The 12500-nt window shown below is 41.3% G+C and overlaps 1 protein-coding gene and 1 long non-coding RNA gene across 12 annotated transcripts in view; both read left to right on the forward strand.

Moving 5' to 3' along the window:
* The window catches only part of dhx33 (DEAH (Asp-Glu-Ala-His) box polypeptide 33), a 31098-nt gene that overhangs the window by 14172 nt on the left and 4426 nt on the right, over nt 1-12500 (forward strand). For 8 of the 11 annotated variants that reach the window (XR_015490625.1, XR_015490629.1, XR_015490626.1 and 5 more), the window contains 4 exon segments: nt 146-305; nt 2217-2305; nt 2741-2868; nt 7987-8190. Coding sequence is in view for 1 of the 11 variants with exons in the window: in NM_001100057.3 (NP_001093527.4) it covers nt 146-305; nt 2217-2305; nt 2741-2868; nt 7987-8190 (581 nt within the window). In the remaining 10 variants the exon portion in view is untranslated. 11 annotated transcript variants of the gene reach the window in all.
* Nucleotides 8568-11691, forward strand: LOC148679703 (uncharacterized). Its single transcript, XR_015944599.1, has 2 exons — nt 8568-11225; nt 11422-11691. It is a non-coding gene; the product is annotated as an uncharacterized LOC148679703 (long non-coding RNA).

Genomic DNA, 12500 nt, shown 5'->3' on the forward strand with positions numbered 1-12500 from the left:
TGTAGGTAATAATGTGCGTGTGTGTGTGTGTCTATATGTCTGCTGTAGGTAATAATGTGTGTGTGTGTTCAGACAGTGCAGTCTGCGTGTGTGTGTCTATATGTCTGCTGTAGGTAATGATGTGCGTGTGTGTGTGTGTGTTCAGACAGTGGTCTGGAGGTGCTGGCGGTGCAGCGTGTGTCTAAGGCTCAGGCATGGCAGCGTGCAGGTCGAGCCGGTAGAGAAGACGCCGGATCCTGTTATCGTCTCTACACTGAAGACGAGTTCGAGAATCTCGCCAACATGACCGTTCCAGAGATCCAGAGGTACAGCAGATCCTCACACACACACACACACACACACACACACACACACAGACACACACTCCTCTGCTTTAATACACACTTTAAATGTGTACGAGTGACTGGACCAAGGTCTGCACATCAGTTTTGCTGCGCCCCAAATCACCTACTTATACTACGTCCTGGAAGTATGTACTTTTTTTGAGAAAGAAAAACTACATACACGCACTGGCCACTTTATTAGGTACACCTGTCCAACTACTCGTCTAATCAGCCAATCAGATGGCAGCAGCTCAGTGCATTTAGGCATGTAGACATGGTCAAGAGGATCTGCTGCAGGTCAAAGCGAGCATCTGAATGGGGAAGAAAGGGGATTTAAGTGACTTTGAACGTGGCATGGTTGGTGTCAGACGGGCTGCTCTGAGTATTTCAGAAACTGCTGATCTACTGGGATTTTCACGCACAACCATCTCTAGGGTTTACAGAGAATGCTCCGACAAAGAGGAAATATCCAGTGAGCGGCAGTTCTGTGGGCGCAAATGCCTGAGTATTGCTGCTGACCATGTCCATCCCTTTATGAGCACAGTGTCTCCATCTTCTGATGGCTACTTCCAGCAGGATAACGCAGCATGTCATAAAGCTCAATCATCTCAGACTGGTTTCTTGAACATGACGATGAGTTCACTGTACTCAAATGGCCTCCACAGTCACCAGAGCTCAATCCAATAGAGCAGCTTTGGGATGTGGTGGAACGGGAGATTGGCATCATGGATGTGCAGCCGACAAATCTGCAGCAACTGTGTGATGCTATCATGACAATATGGAGCAAAATCTCTAAGGGATATTTCCAGTAGCTTGTTGAATCTACGCCATGAAGGATTAAGGCAGATCTGAAGGCAAAAGGGGGCCAATCAGGTACTAATAAGGTGTACCTAATAAAGTGGCCGGTGAGTTTATTTAAGAGCTTGTTAGCATGTTTTGATAAAAACAATGCTAAAAAAACACATATAGGGAAATGTCAGGGTGATATTTGTTTAATGTAGGGTTGATTTTATCTTGTTAATTATACATTTTAATAGTGTCAGAATGAGTGTTGCTAGTTGTAGAGTTATGCTGCGTTCACACCAGATGATTTACATGTTAAATCAATGCAAACGCGCAAATAGACATCCTGTGGCGCGATACGCGCGAATGGCGCAGCGCGAATGACGCAAATTGCACGGTGCGAAAAGCACGATACGCGTGAATAGCGCGGCGCGAATTGAGCGTTTGACGAGCGTTTCGCGCGAATCTCACGAGTTCGAAAATCTGAACTTCAGCAGACATTCGCGCCGCGTTAACCAATCAGGAGCTTGCTCTTGTGGGGGTGTGATTGTGATGTATCTCCTGTTGTCAGTGTTCTGGGGCAAATCCTCCAGCCGACACCGACAAGAAGTTCATCAAACTGGGCTGGGCTCAGTCAGAAGCACCGCTGAAAGCCTCCGTCATCCAGGTTCAGTTTCTGGAGGAGTTTATGACCTCACAGAGCTGGATGCACATCTGAAAGCATGTAGTGGACTCAGACACGACCCTAAATATATCGATGCTGTTTTTCAGCCTTCATAAAGCACATAAACACTGTTATTTTCTTCACAAAATCCAAGTTAGCCATTTAGCAATGAAGCTACAGTCACCGGGCAGACAGAAGCCCTGAGGATCAAGTGAATCCGCGTCTGTTCTGAAGTGAATTTGACACGCGAATAAAGCGGATTTGATGCGCGAATGAAGCGAGTAACCTCAAATGGTCACGCAGCAATTTACGCGCGAAAAGCACATTCCGCGTCTGGTGTGAACACAGCTTTAAAGGGTTTAACATTGTAAATGTGTTGAATTGTGTAGGGTCCCGCAGGCTGTATGCAGCTGTGTTTGTCAGCTGTATTCTCTGTGTGTCTGCAGGTGTAATCTGGCCAGTGTGGTCCTGCAGCTCCTGGCTCTGGGTGTTCCTGACGTCCTCAACTTTGATTTTGTGTCCAAACCGTCGCCTGGTGAGACTCAAAACACATCGTTATACATACCAGATCAATGCACTGCTTCATTTAAAGGGATAGTTCACCTAAAAATGTTCAATGTTTCACTATTTATTCTTCCTCAAGTGGTGTATAAGTTTCTTTATTCTGTGGAGTGTTAGATTAAGTGGGAGTGCGTTATTCTGAACGCAAAAGATGATATTTAGAAAGGGCTAAAACCTGTAACCATTGACTTCCATAGCAGGACAGACAAATACTATTGAAGTCAATGGTTACAGGTTTCCAACATTTTTTTAAATATCCTCTTTTGTGTTCAGCAGAATAAAGAAAGGTTTTGAACAAGTAAATGATGCTGGATTTGCATTTTTGGCTGAACTACCCCTTTGCATTGTAACCTTTGGGATGCAGCTGTATGTTGTATGGAAATAATTGCTTGTTTGTTTCCTGCGTCAGAGTCGATGCGGACGGCAGTGGAGCAGCTCTGTATCCTCGGAGCCGTCGACAGGAAAGATGATCATGTTTCTTTAACGCCGCTGGGCAAGAAAATGGCCTGTTTCCCTCTGGAGCCTCGATTCTCTAAAGTAAGAAACACCTAGAGTCTGCAGGAACCAGCAGCAGCAGAGACTTTTCATTCAGTATGTTGATACACGTCCAACTCAAACTGAATATTAAGTAGGGGCGGAGCTTATTTTTTGTGCATCATAGCAAACTAACTATAAGATGGGCGTGTTCCAATAAGACTTTAAAGGGCCATGAAACCCCCCGTTTCAGCAGGGTGTTTTCACACCTCTAGTTTGGAAAAAGTCAGGAAAGTGGGCGTGTCTAGCTCTGTTTGGGTGGGAGTGTCGGGGGAGGGAAAATGGGCAGGGTTTGAATAAAAATGGGAGTTGCCATTTGGGCACGCACTGAGGACAGAGGAAAAACAAACACACACACACAAACACACACGCAGAAAGACAGTGTGTTTAATGAGGGTGAAATGTTTGATACCGCACGTCCTTTAAGAGAAAAAGCCTCTGCATTTCTCTGTAACTCAGATGCACTCAGGAGGTCAGAAAGCCGTGTGTGTGTGGACTATCCTGTCACAAAATGCGGCAAAAATTCAACACGACGGTCGGCAAAAGTTTGCTTACAGTGTTCACGTGTTTACACACAGAGAGCAGCATTTACAGCTGATCTTTCAATATCGCAGTGATATTAACGTACTGTAAACTGAGTAACTTAGAAATCATCTTGACTAAGGTCTGTCTGTAAACACTGAAAGAGTTCTGCTGACCATACCAACTATAACTTTGCCATCTGAATGAACACAGAAAGGGCGCTGATCACACACACTTACCGAATTTGTAGACAGGACAATCAGCACATACTGGAGCTGCGTCTTTTTTAAAGGAGACGAGCAGCAAATCCGGATCTCACTATTGATGAGAAAAGCTCTCGTGTCGTGAGCACTGATCCACACGCAAGTCCAGCAGCGTCTCATAGAGAGAAAATGAAACAAAACCTTCACATGATGAAAGCAACACTGGCGACCCGTATCTCCAAACAATTCTTATTCTTTTCCCACAACTTTCGGCAACATGACGTGTGTCGTCTCTCTGCCGTCTGAACACTGTTTCAGGTACAGTCTAAGAAAGCTAGCATGCATATTAATGAAGTTGCAGCGCATACATAATGGAGCGCGCTGATTGGTTTGAACCAAGCCTTACTCATGAATGAATGCAGCACACTCAGAGACGTAATACGGGACTCCCAGGTACACATGTCCAGTCTGCACGCTGGAATACATGCTAAGATCTCATGGCCGTGACGCAGCTTCAAAAATTCATTTCAGACTGGAAGCATGAATTTGCTTGAAATAACGCAAAAACTACCAATTTTCACTTTTTAGTGAGATATATGTGTCCTAATAGTGTTTTTAGCAGTGTGGGACACATATACCACTGTCAACAGCTCAACACGTGTGTTCTGGTGTTTTGTGACCCTTTAATGCCTAGTTCACAGTAGAGGATTTGAAGCCTGATTTGAGCCCGATTTGGAAGTTAACGAGCTCGCCGACAGATCGGGCTGTGATCGGGAAGAAATCTGCGGGTGCTCGGCGCTCGCCGCTCTTTATGTGTGAACTACTGAGCAACGCATCAACGAGGCTCGCTGACGCGTCGCCGACACCTCGCAGACAGAAATCCAACATTCAGCATGCTGAATATTCCAGAGCAGTCGGCCGACTCAACCCCACGTGTGGTCAGATGTAGTGACGAGCTGCAGCCAATGAGAGAGCATATCAGCATGAGCTGAATGCCTGTGAGTTCAGGGGCTCAGCAGAAACATCTGTGATTGGTCAGAATGGGCATCGGTGCACTCGCTTCATTCTGCGTTAGCACAGACATGAGAGGAGGATATATTAACAGTGGAACTAGAATTCTGTAACTATTAGAATTACCATACTGCTCATTCTGACCGTTCTCATATGAAACGCCATATTGTCACAACATATTTACATTCAAAGCTATTATTGAGATATTAAAATTAAGCTTTGAATGTCTGGCATCATATTTAATGACACCATTACCCTAAAAATATAATATTTTTTTGGTAATACAGCCTATAAATATGTAGTTAAGATACTAAAACACTTAAAGGTCTTGGCTTTCATTTTCACTTTGAAACAGGAGCTATTTCACTGCACAGAATATGCTGTTTTGAAAAATATCTGAAGTAAATTGATGTTTTTGCCATCAGAAAGTTTTGTTTATGTTAGCAGGAAGTTGCCAGGCAAGAAAATGCACACATATTTAAAGTCACAGTGAAAAGTATCAGACATGCATGCAGTCATTTTGACTATATATGGTAATTTAAGGCAGAAATGCTCAGTTCTTTACTGTTTTGTAATAAAAAAAATAACAATGTCAGAAAGAAATACACTGATAGTTAGAAAACGGCAGGGTGTTATAAATATGTTAGTTTTATTTCAAAGAGTTATAAAATTACAAAAATTAAAAATTCTCTGTGTATCTATCCACTGGAGCCTGCAGATGAGTGATTAATCCGCTGATAAATCAGCTGATTTGACGATGTTTTTAAATGCTTTCTCCAAAGCTTGAAACGCTGTCAGTGATGTCATCACCACACAAGCAGCCAATAGTGTTCAGCTTTTTCTGACGACTCCTCCCTCAAAATTTCATTGGCTGTGGTTTGGTAGCTTGAATGAGCTGATGGGGAATGAGTTGTTGTCAGATCATGTAGTGTGTGACCCCCCTCTTGTGGATCGTTCACGGAGTGTTGCGTAGTGTGAACACCACAGAGATTAAAAGACACAAAGTCAAGTCATGTAGTGTGAACAGCACAGCGATCTGCTGATGTTTAAAATCCTGTAGTGTGAACTAGGCTTAAGGCGCGACTAAAAATTGGTCTAAAGTCAGTGCCGCTGTTTTTTTTTTTTTGTTCTTTAAAGAGCCCATATTATACATGAAATAGGGTCATATCTTGGTTGTAAGGGTCTCCAACAACAGTCTAATATGCATGCAAGGTCAAAAAACACTTTCATGTTCTTATAATCTGCATTTATTTTTGCCTAATTATCCCAGCGACTCCCGTATGAATCGTCCAGTGATTCATTTGTTCCCAAACCCCTCCCTAGCGCGAAGCTAATCTGCGCTGATTGGACCGATGACAGTCTGTCGCGATTGGTCGACTGCCTTCAGTCAGAGAGTGAAATGCCCAACAGCTAATCAGCAATATAAAAGTAATCACAGTTCATACACGGTCGATAGTGTAGGCGTGGATTTTTGCTGCCAGTGGGTCAATGTAAATACAGACTATGGACTTGAAAATTCAGACGACTGACTATTTTATTGAGCAAAAACTCCAAAAACAGTTGAGGAGATCTTCTAGCTTCTCACTCTGCTCTTTTCACAGACACACACACATATTGCCCATGTCCTTGCGCGCGCTCAGGACGACGCACGCACGCACACACACAAACACACACACACCTCCAGACGACAGCGCGCGCGCACACACACACGCACACACACACACACACACATACACACGCTACCCTCCTCCACGGAGCTCCGTAAACAAAGCAGCACGCGTCGCATTTTTAACGTGGCTTTGCACCCGATATGAGAATATAGCGAGTTAACCTGATACAGTACACGCGGTTACAAGAAACAAATCACAGCTAAATACATTTGCAAGCTAGAGTCAACGAGGCAACTTTAATGGCACGTACTTACACTTGAGAAATGGAGGTGGAAACCCATCCTGACATGTCCAGCAGTAAGTTACTCTTTACTGATCCTTCCTTTAACAAACGCTGATGAAGTATTCTTTGTAGCATGTAGTTTCCAGTAGTTTCCAACTGCTTGGTTATAATGCTGATGTTTCATCTTTGGGTAGAGACTCAATATATCCATCTGCAGTGTGACTTCAATCGACCGGCATGTTTGTGTGTGTGTGTGTTTGTGTGTGTGTGTGTGGGTTTCTGCGTCAGAGGGCGGGGCCTCAGGTTTGAAATCTCCCGGGTTTGCGCGTGCACGTGAATAACTTGGTTTCGTTCGTACATCATGGCGAAACACCTAATGACTCGGTATCAAGGCGACTCGTTTAAAGCACTATGAGTCGACTCTTTTATAGATGAATCAACCGTTTTAAACACTGTACACTAACAGATTTAAGCCTTAGCTGGATACTTCACTTCACTTAGAGCTGTGTTACACACTACATGGAGGAGAATTTTCAAAAACCCTCAATATGGGCTCTTTAACACAAAGCACATTAGTTTAAGCACATTTGTTAAAACTGAATATTGAGTAGGGGCGGGGCTTTCTCTTTGCACATCATTCCCTCATAGCAAACTAACAGTTCAAGTTTTGATTTCTGCATGAACCGGAAGCTGTGATTGTTTTTCTTTTCTGTATTGTGACGCAGCCCCTAGAGAAATGGAATATTGAATGAAAAAGCAGTGGGCGTGGCTTGTTTTTTCTACTGTGAGCTGATTGGCTGTAGTAAAGTAGGCGTTTCATTCAGAAAAGATGGGGTAAAGGGTTTGTGGAGAGTAAAGCTGCGGTCACTGGGCTTTTCCTCCCATAGACTTCCATTCATACGCTCGCAAATGCGTCAGACCTGAAACGCAGGGTCATGCGTCAGGTTTCGCAGGTTGCTGCGGTGCAAAGTTCAAGCTTGGTGAACTCTGACCTGCGAAGACGCATCACTTGACTGCGTGAGACCAATCGAGGATCAAAACATGACCTCTCTGGACAGAAATTTAAAACATGGAGCAATCGCTGGCTTTTTTTAATGCCTAATAATCTTGATTACCCCCCTTTCCACAGTGCCGTACAACAGAATTTCACACACACAAACACTAGTGTGACCGCAGCTTTATTACAACCTAACAGACTCCTCCTCCTCCTCATTTCTGTTTGATGTCATAGCGATGACAGCTGGATGGGCGTGGTTAAGTATGTTAGCCCCTCCCAATACCTCAGACAGACCTAATCTGAGAATTAGGCTGAAAACTGAAGTGCATTTTCAGATTTCAATTTAAAATTACGAGGGCAAACAACTTATTTTTTGCTTAATGACATGCACAGTTGAAATGTTCAGCAAAAAAAATAGCAATGTGAGCTGACAAAATCAATATGGTGAATTTGATGCCATGTGTACTTTAATCTGACTCTCCTCTATGTGCGCAGACTCTCCTGATCTCTCCCGATTTCTCCTGCACTGAGGAGATTCTGACCATCATCTCTCTGCTGTCTGTGGACTCTGTGCTCTACAATCCTCCGGCCCGCAGAGACGAGGTCATCTCCGTCCGCAAGAAGTTCATCTCCAGCGAAGGCGACCACATCACTCTCCTCAACATCTACAGGGCCTTCAAGAAAGTCAGCGGGAACAAGGTGCGCAGGTCTACGTTTGACATTAGATGCATCGCAAATCATGCACTGTTATACGCCATTTCATAGTGTAAGTAGTGCATTCACTCTGAAAATTAATAAAATAAATAAATAAGTGCACTTTACATTCCCGGATGATGCACTTATTCTGGTGTTAAACGTGAATGTGTAATGCTGAACACTTAATGCAAGCAACGCTTTGAGTGGAAAGGGAGGGGCTATTTATAAATGGGAGTAGCTATTGGTTAATGGGAGGAGCTATTTGGTGCTAAATTTATGGTGTATAAATGCACAAGTGTTCAAGTTCATAAGTGTAAATGTGCATAAGTGAATAGTGTTTAAGTGTATAGTGCTTTGGTGCATAAGTGCTTAACATAGTTCATAAGTGTTTAAGTGCATAAGTGTGTAAGTGCATAAGTGTTTAAATGTGTAAGTGCATAATTGTTTAAGTGTGTAGTGCATAAGTGTGTAAGTGCATAAGTGTTTAAGTGCACAAGTGTTTAAATGTGTAAGTGCATAAGTGTGTAGTGCATAAGTGTGTAAGTGCATAAGTGTTATAAGTGCACAAGTGTAAGTGCGTAAGTGTTTAAATGTGTAAGTGCATAATTGTTTAAGTGTGTAGTGCATCAGTGTGTAGTGCATAAGTGCGTAAGTGCATAAGTGTTTAAGTGCACAAGTGTGTAAGTGTTTAAATGTTTAAGTGCATAATTGTTTAAGTGTGTAGTGCATAAGTGTTTAAGTGCATAAGTGTTTAAGTGCACAAGTGTGTAGGTGCGTACGTGTTTAAATGTGTAAGTGCTAGGGCTGTAACGATACACCAAACCCACGATTCGGTTCGTATCACGATTTTTTTTTTTTTCGTGTAGGGTGGGAAAAAAAGATTTTTAAAACTATTTTTTATTAAATAACATTTGAAAAATCTTTAGAAACTAAACATCAAAGAACAATATTAACTATGCAAATTATTAACAATATAAATAGCCATATATAAAATAAATAAATAGCCAAAGCTATATCACTTCTGTTTTCTTTTGTAACAAAATACTGTTGAAAAACCAAACAGAACTAAACTGCATTGTTTAGATGGTTCAAGCATGTTGAAAATTATTTTTCAATCAAGTTCTCTTACATAGAAAAAGTAAATTAAATGGCTACTAGGGATGCTCATTTCGGTTAATTTTGCTAACCGACAAACGCCGCTCATTAATCGGTTATTACCGGTGAACTGGTCAGATTACTATTAATTTTATATTAAACAAATTGACGTGTCTATTTTGTGTCTGACACATTAAATATTGCATTTTAAAATACTGATTTATTTTTATATGTTAGCATATTAATAGCGGAACAGAACAACAGAGCATCTTCACGCACCTGCAGTGTTTAGCACAGAAGAGCAGAATAATCTAAATAAAATGAATAAAATAAATAGGACTGCCCTAAATTATTTTCACTTAAATAATTAATTTATTTTACAAAACGAAAATACTGACTGATTCTTTTTAATAACCGGCATAGGCTTTTTTTCCAATCATATGTTTTTTTCTTCCGTCAAATAAAAATAGCTGACTTCCTCAAATTGCCCGCTTCAAGGAAAATATGCATTTATTTAATGCCCCGCTGTTATTATTATAATCACAAAACCTTTTACATTTTTAATAGAAATCATTATTTTAAAGAATATGTCCTGATATAGCCTATGGTTTCCTTTCTCTCCCTCGCGGTTAAGTGCGCGCTGCGTAATGAAAAGACAGCAACAACGCGCACATATGTAGACTTTTTGTAAACAGTTTTGTTGTTTAAATATGATATTGCATTAATCTGCGTACATGCTTTAAGCTGTAAAATAAAAAGTAAAGCCTATTTGTTGCGTTTATTACGCAGATCCAGGTCAACATAAGCGCTGGTTAAGCATCAACACGTCTGTATCAAACAGCAATATTCTTCCATTTTGCTTCTTTGGCAAATGTGTCTGTAGGCACGGGTTAACCGTTATCGTCCCGCAAATTAAGTATGCCTTGCAGTTAAACAAGGGGCCGAAAACGAGGCGCACCTCACTGCCTTTGTTGACAAGGAAAAAAGAAGAGGCGCGGTCCTCTTATAAACGACTGAATCAGCTGGGTATCGATTGTGCAAAAGTGTTGCTGTCTGTGTTGTTACAATTGTAATATTTAATACTATTGTGATATTCAAGATTTGTATATTCATACAGCTCTGGATAACTTAAAACAACGATTAGACCTTCAGAGCGGCATTAATGTGTCCTGAAGTAAAGCGAAACGGCTATAAACTCCAGCAAGATAGAGTGATTATATGCAGAGCCATACTTTATCTCTAAATAAAGTATAACTATAGAAACTGTGTTCATCTTAACTTAAAGCTTCTGCGTGTTTTCTGACCTCACGCATCGCGAACCTGTCAGTCAGCACTCTCAAAGGTTCAAACAGAAAGCGCACAGCACAGTTACAGAAAAGTTTGCGCTGTTACCTCACATCTGGTGAACGCCCATCCCTCTCTGCGCAGCCACATTAACAGTGTGAGCAAATCATCGTATATGCGCTGAAAATCCGGCCGCTTTGACAGCATTGGCAATGTTTCTGCCGTTGTCGGTTGTCAAGCGGGGTTAAGTTGGTTTTGTTTTTGATATTCTTGACACATTCAGACGGTCCTTTACTAAGAGCTCCGTGCAAGCTCTCCCGGCTAAATATTGGAGGGCTTAAACGGAGCAGTGCTTGTAATGTCGAACGAAAAAAAGTGTTAATTAGCTCAACTTTTGCAGGCACGCGTGACGTTATTGGAAAGGTAGTCACGGGGTGTGTCGTGATTCTCCCTTGTCACACCGCGACACAGGATCGTAGATCTGAGTGTCGCGATTTCGATTTTATATCGTGTATCGTTACAGCCCTAGTAAGTGCATAATTGTTTAAGTGTGTAGTGCATAAGTGTGTAAGTGCATAAGTGTTTTAAGTGCACAAATGTAAGTGCGTAAGTGTTTAAATGTGTAAGTGCATAATTGTTTAAGTGTGTAGTGCATCAGTGTGTAAGTGCATAAGTGCGTAAGTGCATAAGTGTTTAAGTGCACAAGTGTGTAAGTGTTTAAATGTTTAAGTGCATAATTGTTTAAGTGTGTAGTGCATAAGTGTTTAAGTGCATAAGTGTTTTAAGTGCACAAATGTAAGTGCGTAAGTGTTTAAATGTGTAAGTGCATAATTGTTTAAGTGTGTAGTGCATCAGTGTGTAGTGCATAAGTGCGTAAGTGCATAAGTGTTTAAGTGCACAAGTGTGTAAGTGTTTAAATGTTTAAGTGCATAATTGTTTAAGTGTGTAGTGCATAAGTGTGTAAGTGCATAAGAGTGTGTTTAAGTGTGTAAGTGTACAAGTATTTAAGTGCATAGTGCATAAGCTTGTAAGTGGTTAAGTGCGTAAGTGCATAAGTGTTTATGTGCATAGTGCATAAGTGTGTAAATGCGTGTTTAAGTGCATAAGTAAATGCATGAGTCAGTGCGTAAGTGTTTAAGTGCATAATTATATAGTGTTTAAGTGCATAGTGCTTAGGTGCATACGTGCATGTAGCATAAGTGCATAACATAGTGCACAAGTGTTTAAGTGCATAGTGCTTAGGTGCATTAGTGCATGTAGCATAAGTGCATAACATAGTGTATAGTGCACAAGTGTTTAAGTGCATAGTGCTTAGGTGCATTAGTGCATGTAGCATAAGTGCATAACATAGTGTATAGTGCACAAGTGTTTAAGTGCATAGTGCTTAGGTGCATTAGTGCATGTAGCATAAGTGCATAACATAGTGTATAGTGCACAAGTGTTTTAGTGCATAGTGCTTAGGTGCATAAGTGCGTAACAGTACATGGTGCACAATTGTTTAAGTGCACAAGTGCGTAACACTGTGTATAGTGCACAAGTGTTTAAGTGCATAAATGTTTAAGTGCATAAGTATATAGTGCTTTGGTGAATAAGTGCATAACATAGTACATAGTGCACAAGTGTTTAAGTGCCAAAGTGCGTAACAGCGTATAGTGCACAAGTGTTGAAGTGCACAAGTGTTTAAGTGCATAGGGCTTAGGTGCATAAGTGCGTAACAGGACATAGCGCACAAGTGTTGAAGTGCACAATTGTTGAAGTGCATAAATGTTTAAGTGCTAAGTATATAGTGCTTGGGTGAATAAGTGCAAAACATAGTACATAGTGCACAAATGTTTAAGTGCATAGTGTTTAGGTGCATAAATGCATGTTGCATGAGTGAATATATAACATAGTACACACGTGTGTAAGTGCTCAAGTGTGTAAGTGCACAAGTG

Source organism: Danio rerio, chromosome 5 (assembly GCF_052040795.2).
Source record: "Danio rerio strain M-AB ecotype USA chromosome 5, GRCz13ab, whole genome shotgun sequence".
NCBI lineage: Eukaryota > Metazoa > Chordata > Actinopteri > Cypriniformes > Danionidae > Danio > Danio rerio.